The 15052-nt window shown below is 28.0% G+C and overlaps 1 protein-coding gene across 2 annotated transcripts in view; it reads right to left on the bottom strand.

The window, feature by feature from the left end:
• Window positions 1-1188: 1188 nt before the first annotated feature.
• Window positions 1189-15052, bottom strand: part of LOC101235315 (mitogen-activated protein kinase kinase kinase 4) — an 86682-nt gene continuing 72818 nt past the window's right edge. Inside the window, exons 20-22 of one of the 2 annotated variants that reach the window (XM_065793004.1) lie at window positions 11911-12017; window positions 9198-9374; window positions 1189-1501 (exon numbers count right to left, since the gene is read on the bottom strand). In XM_065793004.1, coding sequence (XP_065649076.1) covers window positions 1493-1501; window positions 9198-9374; window positions 11911-12017 — 293 coding nt within the window. In that variant the 3' untranslated portion in view covers window positions 1189-1492. Of the gene's footprint in view, window positions 1502-1628; window positions 1715-9197; window positions 9375-11910; window positions 12018-15052 lie in introns of those variants that run through there. The other variant, XM_065793005.1, reaches the window with a different exon arrangement.

Here is a 15052-nt window from a genome sequence, read left to right as displayed (position 1 = left end):
ATATATGAAAGCGTAAAATCTCACACATTACAATATGTGACATTTTATGCTTTCATATATATATATATATATATATATATATATATATATATATATATATATATATATATATATATATATATATATATATATATATATATACACATATACATATATATATATATATATATACACATATACATATATATATATATATATATACACATATACATATATATAGAGGTATATAAATCCAGAAAAAAAATCAAATACTTTTCATTTAAAATGTTAAGGAAACTTAAAAACATTCTAAATCCTTATAATAGTAAAAAGAGAAATATTTAGGAGCATATTTTCAGTATTATCTTTTAAACAAGAAAATTTCATGTCTAACAATTTCATTCAATCTCTGTTTTATTAACATAAAACAGCTGTTTATTAACAGAAACTTTTAAATATAGAGGGTGTTTTAAAATCAACAAATCCCACATCATTTTAAACTTTAATACCTTCAATACTTATTCAGCACACAAATAATTAACAAACAAATATTTTAATAACCAAATAATTCAACAACCAAATACAGTTTTTAAAAAACCAATGTTTTAACATAAAACCTTGGTGAACATTGCATTGTTAAAAAATCTAGCAAATATTTTCCCATTTTCAGTCATTAAAATAACAGCGGAATATTTTTTTATACCAAATATTTCAATTTTAAAAAATAAAATATAAAACACTATGATTTATAATAAAAATTTATTAACAAAATATAACTACTAGAAATATTTAAAAATACTAGAAACATTTAAAAAGCAAAAATTATAAATTGCAAAATGTCATTATCTACTTATAAATACTCAAAAAATAATTTTTTTTTCAAAACCAGATATTTTAAACTATTTTTAGATTATTAGAAACCAGAAAAATAAAAAATTTAAAATCCTAAATAACAAATTTAATAAATACTTTTAAAAGCTTACAAATTTTTTTAATATGACTGATACTAAAGTATGATAAAAAAACTATATATAAAACATTTCTCATCACCAATGTCTCTAAAATTTACAAGTGGGATGGGAAGAATGACTATCTAACCATAAATTGAAAAAAGTCTAGTGACCTTAAATTGACAAAATAAATAAAAGCAAAATGCAAGCAACTTTATAGGAAAAAAAAGTCTTAAATAGGAGAACATGAAAACAAATTAAAAAACTTGATGGTGTATACCTTCCTTAGCATACCTTAGTATAACATATATATGTAGTAACCACATATAACATTACAGTATAAATAACATATAATTTATATATGTATCATAGTTTATTAGAATAAAAACAACAACAAAAAAACAACATAAACAAATGCTGATGTTCTGCAACAGGTGTAGATGTGCTTTAACTAAAGACAAAATTCTCCAATATATTGTAGATACTACAACAAATTTGATTGTAACTCAACAACCAATTAACTTTACTTTATGACATAAGCAACAGTACTTCACTTCATAACTTTAGCAACACTAAAAGAAAAAGTTGTTTTTCTTACTATAAAACATTAGTTTTATAGCAAGAAATAAGACATAATGCAAAATAAGTGATTAAGCTTTGTTTTACATAAATTTGTTTACATTTTATCGAATAGAATAACAAGGAAGCATTGCTAAGCAATATATTGGTATTAAGCATCGGCGTTACCGCACCGGCGGTAAAAAAATTTCATAACTTTAGCAACACTAAAAGAAAAAGTTGTTTTTCTTACTATAAAACATTAGTTTTATAGCAAGAAATAAGACATAATGCAAAATAAGTAATGCGTAAATAAGTAAACGCGTAATACGCATTTTTACCGCAGTGCGGTAAAAATGCGTATTACGCACTTTTACCGTATGCGGTAAAAATGCGTATTACGCATTTTTACGCTTTCTTGTAACAGAAGACGGTAAAATTGCGTAAAAATGCGTAAAATCGGTAAAAATGCGTAAAATGCGTAAAAATGCGTAAAAACGGTAAAATTGCGTAAATACGGTAAAACTGCGTAAAAGCGGTAAAAATCGGTAATTTCGGTAAATTGTGATAAAAGTTTGTATAAGCGGTAATTATTATGGTAAAAAATTACTTTGTTTTTATCAAGTCAGATAGTTGTTAAATAATTAATTACCCTCTAAAATTAAATTAGTCTCCTATATAAGCTTGACAAAAGTCAAGAAAGACTAACAACCTCAAAGTTCTTCAGTGATCTGATTAGTATACCAAAATCACTACCGAATCAAACCATCTTCAAGAAACAATGTCTCTTTGGAATTATTTTACCAAGCTAGACAGAGAAGAGGATAACATCTCTGGCTCTGGCAGAAAATCAGGATTTGCTGAGTGCAATAAGTGCAAAAAAGTGATTAAGCTGTCTCAAGGTAGCACCAGTGGAGTTAAAGCTCATTTAAAGTAAGTGTTTTACTCTTACTATAATTTAGTATATTTTAAACCACTGATCTCAAAATATAACTAGATAGCGTATTCTATTGTTGTTTTCGAAAAAATATTGAAGCAAAAATTGGCCTTCCAAGATGGTGGCGATCAGAGCTCTTAGCGGTGAACCGATGTACATCTAATAAGACTATTGCAATATGAAAGAAAATAATTAAACAGTTTTGAAAGAAAAACAAGACAATGAAACAAATTTTTAAAAAGTTTATAGAAATGAAATGATTTAAAAAAAATTAGACAATTAAAGAAATTTTTAATTTAAATGTTAAAGTTCAAAATATTCGATATAATTTTTTTATGTGCAATTTACGATTAAATTAATATTTATGTATAACTTATGTACCTTTTAGTTCTTAGTTACCCAATACAGTGTGCTAGAAGGTTGATAACACAACTGAATGGTAAGCGGCAGTGGTGTCTACCTACAATTTTGACAAATTTTATATTTTCAATAACGCAACATGCAGTTGTGCTACTAACCTTCTCAGGGCGTGTCTAGGGGATGTCTGCTACGTCGCTGGACATACCCAAAATATGTATCTTTATATATTTTTTCACAACTTCAATATTTTGAATAAATATGATGCGTCGGTAGATAAAAGCAAACAGAGCGAATAATTATAGCAAACTAAAGCAATAATTAAGCAAACTATACAAGGTTAATTGTTCGAACGGATGGTAAGAAGTTATTAATCCGGGATAACAGTTAGATTTACGATTTGGTATTTTATTATAGCGCTTTTCAAATCGAGAACGGTCTAAAGTTTATTAAAAAACGATTTATATATTAAACGGAGGTTGTTTTAATTTTTGACTTAAACAAATTAATAAAAAACTTGAATGGACATACCTTTTTTATTAAGTTATAAAGTACTTCTTTTTTTAAATATTTTCTTTTGTTAATTTAAAAAAAATAAAAGTTATTATTTCTTAGAGAACAAATTCCGGACTTCCATTTCAATTAAACCCTTAGTAAAGTTTTAGTCAAATTCTTTTGATATTTATCATCAGGAGAAGAAGACTACAGTTAACAACAAGCATATATTAAAATATATCAATGGACATCCCCAATTGTTTTATACAAAGCTGTGTATCTTTTTAATTACTTGCATTTTGAACAATATAAAAAGAAAGTAAGGGTTTTAAACACTAAAAATTAAATTCGGACTTACGTTTGTACATACACTAAGCCGTCTTACCTCATATATGCGTTTCTCAATGAGGAAGGGGGGGGGGATGCTAAAATTTAACATTTTTGGGAAGGGATTAAAATTGCGACTTATCCAAAAAAATTCCTGTACAGGCCCCTGCTTCTAGCACAAGCATCGGGTAGTTAAGAACTAAAAGGTACGTAAGTTATATTGCAAATGCTAATTATTTTAAATTTGAGATTTCTGCACAAGTAAACAAATACTTTTTCTTCACTACTATTAAACAAACTAAATTGAAACAAACTAAAATTAAAACTCCTACTTAGTTTTACTGAGAATCTGTGTTTTATCATATGTGCCCATAATTATGAAAGTGGTCTAAGTCAAAATTAAAAAAAAAATGAATTTATCACTTATTTCACACGACATGATTTTAAACTAAATATATTCAATGTAATTTTTACGATATCGTCAAAAATGAACCTTTAAAAAGTAGTTGTAATTACAACGTTATACGGAATTTTTAATTTATTCAAATGCGAATCATTAAATATCTCGAAATAAGAAATATGACTTAGACCACTTTCATAATTATGGGCTCATATTTATTCTAAAAAACGAAAAGCAGAAAGTTAACATACAACAAGCTATTGTAAGAATATGTTTTGTTAAATAAAAAAATATTTATACTTGAAGTTTATGTAATTATGTAATATTCCGTTATTTTTATGAAAAAAATCTTATGCTAAACAAAAAAATAGATTTTTATTTGAAACTTATCAATATTTGAGCTTAAGATATAAAATTTGATTATCATTAGTTTCTTAATTTTCATATAGCCGTTCGTTGTATCCGCCGCCTTCTTGAGAGGCCAAAACTGGCTTCGAAAAATTTTGCGTTTATATGAATAAACGAGCTGGCCCGGATAGCGATCCGGGCTAGTTTGTTTATTCATATAAACGCAAAATAAAATTAAGTTGAAATAAGGACAACGTCGAGATCTCGGTAAACGGGCTGGCTCGTTTGCCGAGCCAGCCCACTTTCCATATAAAGAGGCCCTAACTCTAAATTTTCATCAGTCAACAAAAAAATCTATTAAAATGGCTGCCCACAGTTTAAAAACAGAACCTCTGATCACGTGGTATTAGTTTAAACTTTTATAGCATTTGTTTAATAAGACTGTACTTCAGGATAAAGTAACTACTTCACGCGTTGACAAATTACTAAACAAATTACAGGTAAATAAGGTAAAGGAAATTAGTTGTCGGCACGAACAGATTTTCATCATTTTTTCAAGATAAATATTTGTAAATTTGGGAACTTTTTTCGTGTAAACAAAGTCTGTCAATGATAAAATAGATCTGTATGGATAATTTTAAAATGACTAAAAAAAGTATAGCGAAGTATAAAAAAGCTTAAATTAAATTTTTTATTAAGATCTGGTTTCATTCAACTCCTTGGTCCTTCATTCACCAGCCTTAATTTTGTGTATTTTTTTAGTATTTTTTCCGACATGTCGCCATTTTTTGCCTCGGCTACTTTATAAGCTCCATAATTTATATTCCTTAATGCATTATTTTTTTAGTTGGTGTATTTTCTTATAGACTTTTTTATAATTCATTTGATAAAGCATAACCTTTTAAAAAGTTATTCAAATTTATAATTATCTTGCAAAATGCGGTCAGATATTTCATGTTTTCGCTTTTCATATTTCATATATTATTTCAATTGTCATAATAAGCTCATAATAACCCATTTGTTTTTGTCAAATAAAAATTAGTTTATATATAGCTGGTAAATCATTTTATGTTAATATTAAATACTTAGTTATTCTTGCGGTTTGCCATAAATTGACTTTGCTAAATTCTTTAAAACTGTGACAAATTATTTTTTTCTTTATTGTATTTACATTCATTTTATGTATAAGTTATTTATCCTTTACTGTATATATTTCTGTTGTTAAACATAAAAATAGAAAATTCTATAATATTCATAAACTGGATGTCTACAGCAATATAATAGATAGAGTAATTCCCTAGACATGAAACCATTGTGCTCTAGGTAGCTACAAAACAATTTGATTTTGTATTATTTATTTTATCTCAAGTTATACATGTACTAAGGTAGTCAAGCAAATGATCTCAATTTCTTTTCATTGTCCGCGTTATTTCTTAAGGTATTAAGAATGTCTATCTATATAAAATTAAGCTTAAAACTTGGTTCTTTTGCTGTTATCTTTAATAAATGAGAGGAAGTTGAAATGACTGGTTAGACGAGTCCAAAAATTTTCGTTAAATCCGACAGACTTTAATATAATTTAATTTCTATTGCTTAAAACAAAAGATTTCTAACTATGCGCAACGAGCATGGTTCGCAAAAAAAACAATAGGTTGCACGTCCATTTCTTATATGTCCATGGTAAAATGCAACATGATAAAAAAAAAATTATTTAGAATTTTTAAAAAAACACTAATGTGTCTTGTGGTTCATGTATTTATTTTTTATGAACTATCTACTACTGAAACATTGTAATTCGCATCCTTTTAAACATATATAATTCCACTATTTTATTTCAGATCCTGCAATCCGCTATCTTTTTACCAGATGCAAAAAGTCGATAACGAAAATAAAGAGAAGAAATTTCAAGAAAAGAGGAATGCTCAGGCAGAGGCTGATAAGTCCAGTACCATAAGAAGATATTTTGGTCCTATTAATAAAAACAAAAGGCTTGATAACCTCCCACATGATGCATCATCAAGTCACCAAACAAAAATGGACGACTTTACTGAAACAATAAAGTGGCCTTCACAAAGTGCTCAACAGTTGGAATTTGATATCATCCTAACCCTTTCACTAGTTCTCTCTAACCTCCCGTTTCACGTTATTGAAACTGCTGGCTTCAAAATGCTGCTGAATTATCTTTGTCCACAAGCCAACCTAAAAAGTCCAACCACCTTATCCAAATTCAAGCTACCAATGATTTATCGCAATCTAAGACGTGATGTAAAAATGCAAATTGAGAGAGACATCCCGCATTGCGAAATGGCAGCTTTCACTACAGATGGATGGACTGCAAGAAATGGTGATCCCTTCGTCTCCCTTACATTGCATTATGTTACCAAAGACTTTGAACTCAAAAACTTATCTTTGGATTGCCAAAACTTTATTGGGAGACATACAGGGGTTTTGCTTGCACAAGGAATAGACCACATGATTTCTCAATTTCCTGGTCTTCAGAGGGAAGACCTTTACAAAGTGGGTGTTACTGATGCTGCAGCCAACATGAAGAAAGCAATCACGGAAAGCAAAGAGATCAGTGATCATCTAACCTGTGCCGATCATCTGCTCAACACTTGTTTAACAAAGGCTGTAGAAAAATCAGAAGGAATCAATGGTATAATTAAGAAATGTAAAGGACTTGCTCAAAGGACCCACCAAAGTTCATTAGACTGGCAGGACATCAAGAAAGCGTGCGTGGAAGCAAATATAGAACCAGTAAAGATCATTCAGCCAATTGTAACAAGATGGAATTCTAACTTTATGATGCTTAAGTCAATCCTCAGATTGAAGGCTGGTTTACTGGTTGCTCTAGAAACTCTAAACAAACCAGATCTTCAAAGTTTGATTCCGGATGAGTTAGAGTTTATTAGTATTTACAACATTTTACCATTTCTGGCAGAATGTAAGCGATGCTCTGATTCCTGGTCTTTTGAAAATCTAGTGACTATGCATAAAGTTCAAAAAGACATATTAAATCTCCACTTGCTTTGCAAAAGAACCATAAATGACATTGAAGAGCGTGACCCTCAAGTTGCAGAGTGCCTACACAACTTCATGAAAGAATTTGAGAAGGGTTTACCTAATTATGGCGTTGGAGTCAAATACTATAATGTGGGTTCACTTCTGCACCCATATTATAGAGGATATACACTCAAAAATATTGCAAACAGTGAGGAAGGAAGGGAAGCCGCCATCAAGGAATTGGTTGACAATCACCCAACCACAATCCAGTTCTGCGAGTCATTGGTTGATGATCATACTTCGCTAGAAACATCAGATCTTGACGAAACAATGGATCCAGTGGACCTTGAGTTTTTGAAAGACAGGAGGCAGGTTTCAGCGCATCGCCCTGGGACTTCACAGCCTAGCCAATCAAAGCTCAAGCCACCCTTGATGCTTGAATTTGAAAAGTATCAGACTATGGCCTTACCTGAAAGGGATGTGGATGCTTTAGAATGGTGGAAGCAAAATAAAAATGAGTTACCTTTGCTAGCTGGTCTGGCTAGAAGTTACTTGGCTATACCTGTGACTTCTGCTTCATCAGAAAGAATGTTTTCAGTAGGAGGTAGGACAGTTACTGATTTTAGACATAATGTAAAACCAGAAAACACTAGCATGTTAGTTTTTGTGAGTCAAAATTACGCAAGGGTTCCTTCTAACCTCAACGATTGGGAAAAAACTTGCGAAGAAGAGCCGTATGAATTACCACATGTCACACCACCAACTAAGAAGACTCACCAACAGGGAAAATTACATAGTCAAACTGAAACTAAAAAAAGAGGTGCACTTGAAAAGGCTTCTCCAACTTTATCAGATACTCAAACTGGTCCTGAACCTAATAAGCAACAACAGCTACAGTTAGATACTCAAGAGAGTCAAAGGACTCTAGCTCAACAAGAAGGGTATGAAGTGACTCAAGGTAAAGACCAAACTCAAAGTGTCTCTTTGTTTATTCCAATGACACTCCAGCACAATCAAAGTAGAATCAAAAAAGCAAAATTAGGTAATATAATGAAGTCGAATTAGAAGGGGAATGAGAAAAAAAAGTACAGAGCATCTGAGCTTGCAAACATTTTATTAGAGACAGATGATGATATATCTGATGATTAATTTTTTATCAATAACTTGTTTGTTTAAAACTGTAAATGTAATATTTACTAATAGAAATACAAAAAGCAATTTAAAGTATCTTTTTTTAGTTTTTCGGTAATCAGCAAAAAAAGAGGTAATTTGTGATAAAATGCGGTAAATCGTGATAAAAAGCGGTAAAAAGTGATAAAAACGGTAAAAAGTGATAAATGCGGTAAAAAGTGATAAATGCGGTAAAATTGCGTATTACGCATTTTTACGCAAAATTACCGCGGTAATTACGCATTTTTACGCTTTTTACGCAGATTTACGCATTTTTACGCAGATTTACGCATTTTTACGCATTTTACGCAAATTTACGCATTTTTACGCATTTTACGCAAATTTACGCATTTTTACCGACGGTGCGGTAACGCCGATGCTTAATTGGTATCATTTGGAACAGTTCTAAAAGGATTTAAATAGGGAAAACTTCTAAGAAAAATTTGTTAACATTCTATCAAATAGAATTACAATAAAAAAAAAAAAAAGCTAAGCAATATATTGGTATCATTTGCAACAAATCTTAATAAATTTAAATAGAGAAAACTTCAAAGAAAAAGTGACATCAAATTTGCTGAATTATGAAAAGTCAGCTGAAACTTTAACCAACAAACTATCAATGTATATATAAGCAAATATACAATTACAAAATTTATATCTTAATAAAAAATACCTTAACAAATGGGTGATCTTCAAGCATAGCTGAAGTCCACCTGAGATGCTGCTCTAGAAAACAACATGTTAGAAAATGTTTTCCTTCTTCACTTAAAGTTTCTGGAATGCCTGGAGTTTGACCTCCTCCAACTTTATACATAATTGCATAAACATTGTCATATTCAGACCACGGTTGCTATAAACATAAATGATTTAATGAATGTTTTAAGACATTTGAAATGGAATAAAAAAACATATTATTTTAATTATTATTGTTAATGTAAAGCAATAATATTAATAGATGCCTTCCCATTTTTTCTTTAGGAGAACGAAATTTTAGTTTTAACTAGTTTAGCGTAGCACTCTTGTAATTTTTTTAATAATAACATTATGATTATTATAATTAATGCTATATAATATTACCAATATTGTTTACATTAAAACATAACTATTTATAAAAATGATAAGAATAAATCTTATTTTATTTTCAAATTAATTGTAACTATATTGAATTCTTAATTGTACCTGTCATTCTTGCAAAATCAAATAACAAAAACATCAAATTGGAAAAATTAAAAAGTTCTAATTTAAATTAAATTTTCGTTTTTATTAAAAAAAATGGTAAAAGCCTTTTCTATAAACACTCTGATGCAAATATTAAACATCATTAACAATAAATGTTAAAAACAAACAGAAGATAAAGTCACATATACTACATTTATATAATCACAACTACATATGAGAAGCAGTTTCTTTCCGAATTTACCTCAATGTTTATACTTTAGTGGTTAATTTTGATTTTCACAATTTTAAACACTTTGTCCCCAGATTTTTGTCCCCAAAACTGAATAAAATATTTCATTATCCATCACTTTGTATCCATTAAATGTTGTCAAGACATTGTCACTAAGTTATTGAGCTAATAACTTAGCTCTTAAGTTTCGCCTACCACTCCAATTTGGGTAAACTTTTAAATTTACAAATGCAGTAGTGGTATAACTTTTGCTTCATAAATGAAAGGTACAAATTCAAAACCCACCACACCCCAGGAAATACAGTGTTTAACATGTATTATACTACACAGCCTTTAATAGTATAATATCAAAATTCGAAGAAAAATTTTCAGGTTATGATGTGTTGATTGGCATTATCTTTTGATGATAATACCAACCAATATTGATGGTCAAAAAAATAAAAAAAATTTTTTTTTCAATGGTTTGGATTTCAAGTTCAAATATATTTGAATCAATGAAAAAAGTTGCAACAGCTCTGTTAACTCAATTCAGTTCAACTGTGAGTAAAATACTCAGTGATGAATTTTCATTTCATAATGAAATAAATAGACATGGAAACAGCATATCCTCTGCTTTTACATTATTATAAGTAACAAATTATGAACCTTAAATGATGGTGATTTGGTATTGAAGTAACAGCAACAAGTTTCTCACAAAAAAAACTTTTTTACACACATCAAACAAAAATAAAATAATACTTTTTCATTAAATATAATATTTTCTGTTTAATTTTTTAGTTGATTTTTCAATAAATTTTTTTTTACAAAATTTAGATAAAAATTTGACATGCTATAACACAAGATTTGCCATCCCTGATTAGGATTTTTAGAATTTTTGAGAAAAAAAAATGTAATAAAAATGCTACAAAATTGAAAACTAAAATATACTGTTTTTTTTTTAAAAAAAAAACTCCTTAGTTCTTATATGGGTATAAGACTACTCTAGACTTGTTTGTCCTGTTTTATGCAGGTTTTTAAAACTCACTTTTCTAAACATACAAGACTATTATGTTTAAAAAGTTTTGTTTGAGTGCCACAACATAAAACTTAGCAGTCTCATTGATCCACAGTGCAAAAAAGCTATGAACTTAAATGTAAACAAATTTCACATTAATGGGTGGTTAATCATAAATATGTGAAATTAGTTGCATTATGTGTTCCCAAATGTTAAAAATTGAAAATAATGAAAAAAGTTCATTCAAGGTCTACTCTGAATGAAATATAAATCGAAATTTTAATATAATTTAAAACATAGCAAAGTAGTCAACAAAGTGAACAACGAAAAGTAGGAAAAGAAAGTAGGCAAGAAAAAGATCTGTAAATAAATAAAACACCAAAAGCGGAACAAAAAAAGCTGAGTAAAAGTATGAAGTGCTGCAAGCAAAGTTAATATAGCTCTAATAATCTTTTTAATATAAAATCTAATTTACTACAAAAAAATATTTTTAATTAAAAAAAAAACTGTGAACTAATAAAATAAAAAAAAATAAAAAAAATGCATAAAATATGTATAAATAAAATTTAAAAAAATTATGAAAGATATAAAAGCCAAAAAATCAAAATTCAACTTAATTTATATTTATAAGTTATTAATGACAAATTCTTGAAGAAAAAAAATAGATTTTACTAGAAACTTCAAATTATGAAATAAATGAATAGAATTACTTAAGATTTCTTTATAGAATTTAAAAGACAATAATTATTTATGCTTGAAAATGTTACAAAGTATTATATTGATAGCAAATTATTATTGTGGCAAATATGTTAGTAATTTTGCATTATTATTGATATATCTTAAAATTATCTATTTTATTTTAATAATTTAACTTCATAATGGAAAACACTTAAAAATTAAAATTTTTAAAACTGTTTTGAATTTTAGGCATTTTTAAATGGTATTAAGAAACACTAAAGAAAAAAAAATATAAAAAGCTCTTACTTTTCCAGTCACCATTTCGATGACAACACAACCAACACTCCAAATGTCAGCCGCTCGGCCATAACCACACCCTTTATCAAGGGTAATTACTTCAGGAGCCATAAATGCTATAACAAAAAAAGTAAATTATATACAAACTTTGAAATTAGCTAAAGCATAAAACACATAATTTTGCATACATCATCATGCAAAATTTTTTATTTGAGTACAAGTTTCAATTTTTACAAAAATTGGTTTCATTTTATTTGGTAATTTTGAAATTTTATATATATATATATAAAATTTATAAAATATATATTATCAGGCCTTGTTAAAAAGCATTACGCCATGTGAATTTTATGACAAAATGACAATTTCACCTAGGCGTTAAGCCATTTACATTACGCCAAAACTTTTTTCATTAGTAAAACAATCTTTTGAAATAGTTTATGCAGAAAACATTAAGCAGTAATTAATTTTAAATTTTTAAAATTAATTACTGTAAAAAAACTTTTCACCGCAATTATAAAATAATTTTTTTTTGGATAAAAAAATTTTTAATTCAAAAAATTAATTATATATAATTATAATTATTTATTTTATTTAAATTAATTATTTAAACAAAATAAATATATTGAAAAAAAAATTAAATTTAAATTTATTCTATTAAATTTTTTTAAAAATTTCAAAAACAATTTGGGGTAGGGAAGCAATCTATTCTTTTCTTACTCTTCTTTTTTTTTCTATTTCTGAATATAGCATATATATATATTTATATATATATATATATATATATATATGCTATATTATATATATATATATATATATATATATATATATATATATATATATATATATATATATATATATATACACATACACACACACATATATAAATATATATATATAAAACATACATATCTATATATATACATATGTGTATATATATATATATAAAAAACATATATCCTATATATATATATATATATATATATATATATATATATATATATATATATATGTATTATATATATATATATATATACATATAAAACATATATCATATATATATATATATATACATATATAAAGCATATATCCTATATATATATATATATATATATATATATATATATATATATATATATATATATATATATATATATATATATATATATATATATATATATATTTTTTTGTTATTCACCTCCTCAAGGCCAAGAAGACCACTACAGATGAGGAGGCTACTTAATAGTGGTTATAACCCTCTCTTAACTCTATAACTCCGAAACACGAACCTCGACGAACAAGGCCGCTGCGTGGAGAAACAAGTTGAGCGTGGTACTACCAGGGACGTGGTGGGGATCGAACTCGGAACCTCTCGCTTATGAAGCGAGCGCTTTACCACTACACCACTATCGCATTTATGTATATTTATATATATAACAATCCTTGCCAAGTTGTCTGAAAGTTTTACAATAGTCTGTTGACACAAAGTCGTTCAGAATTAACTTTAAATGACATTTTATAAGAGTTTTTAGATATATAACTAAATTAAAAACTTCTTTTATAAACTAAACTCTTTATTTGTAAATGATTTTATACAATATTTCAAAGAAGTAAGGATTCTTGTTATCAAGTATAATATCAAAATATATGAAAAAACCTTAAAAATAATAACAAATTAATGTTATTTAACCTTTAAAATAATAACAAATTAATAGTTTCTTTTGATGTAGAAAACAAAACATTGGTTTCCAAAAAAGTTGTGACATAACCTTTGTCACCTTGATTCAGCCATTTTTTGAATGTATATAGCTGAAGTTTCCAATTTGTATTTCTTTGATGTTGGTAAATACAAGCTAAGATTTTAAATTTTGTTTTGCCAATATAAGACTTTTTTAGGAGCACTCAAGTTTGTACACACCTGGAATTTATAGGAAGAGGTTTATTCTTTATGGTCCAGTTGAAGAAAAAAATCACAGTACAGTTGAAGAAAAAAGTCCTTGGCAAAGCGCCTTTGAACTGTGAAGGCACCAACATTCACAATAGGAGGCAGTCAAGTAAGAACTTGTGAGCATGGAATCAAAATGTCCTTCAAAGCCAAATGACATATCATGTTGTCAGTTTTTAGAGTGGTAATACAGGAAAACCCTGCGTATTCCACATAATTTTCCTGGACTAATCCTATCTGTTGACTTGATGGGGACAACTGAATAAGTGAGAATTTCGCTTATTTGAATAAATAAAGTGCAAACTGGCATAAGTGCGCCAAAATAATTTACAAACATTGGAATAAGTGCGTATTGGCATAAGTGCGAACTGGTATAATTTCGAAGCAGTTGCAAAAACTGACAGAGGCGCGAATCAGCATAAGTGCGCTGAAAGTATTTGCAAACATAAGCATAAGTGCAAACCAGTTGTAAAAACTGGCATAAGTGCGAATTGGCATAAATGCGCCAAAAGAATTTGTAAACATTAGCATAAGTGCAAACTGGCAAAGGTGCGAAATGCCGATTCGTAAACGTACATGTTAAAATTGCTTTCGGAGCTTTATCTTTCAGACTTTACTTTGATTTTACTATTATCCTGACAGGATTTGTGTAGTCACGATGAACATACATGTTAAATTTGTTTCTTGGGCAAGGGGGGGCCATACCCTGATTTTTTTCTCCAATATTTTGTTTTTCTTTAAAGTTGGGTTTTTAGAAAGAAAACTTTTTAGAAAGAAAGATTTTTTTGCAAAAAAGAAAAAAAGGGAAAGAGGGGTAGGGGATACCCCCTACACTCCCCGTTTGGGATGGTCCTGGTTGGCCTTGGTCATAACAACCACTCTAACAGAAATGAAAATTCATTTTTTTGTTTTTGTTTGTTTATTAAAACTGTTGTTTGGAAGAACTAATTTTAATTAGTCTATTCCAGACAACAATTATTCCAGTTAGTCATTTCCAGAAATAACTTTCATTTTGATTGGTTTTTAACAACAACCATGCTGAATAAATGAAGCCAAAATACAAAACTTAGAACAAAATTGCAAAATGCAGAGCCATATCCAAAACAAAAACAATAAACTAGACAGACTTTAAAAAAAAACCTTTTAAATAATTTATGATATTTCATCATATAGATGAAATAACATTCTTTTTTTTTTTCAGTAAATTTT

This window comes from Hydra vulgaris, chromosome 03, assembly GCF_038396675.1.
Source record: "Hydra vulgaris chromosome 03, alternate assembly HydraT2T_AEP".
Classification (NCBI taxonomy): Eukaryota; Metazoa; Cnidaria; class Hydrozoa; order Anthoathecata; family Hydridae; genus Hydra; species Hydra vulgaris.
The sequence above is the reverse complement of the archived record's forward strand: the minus strand, read 5'-3'. Positions and strand labels throughout refer to the sequence as shown.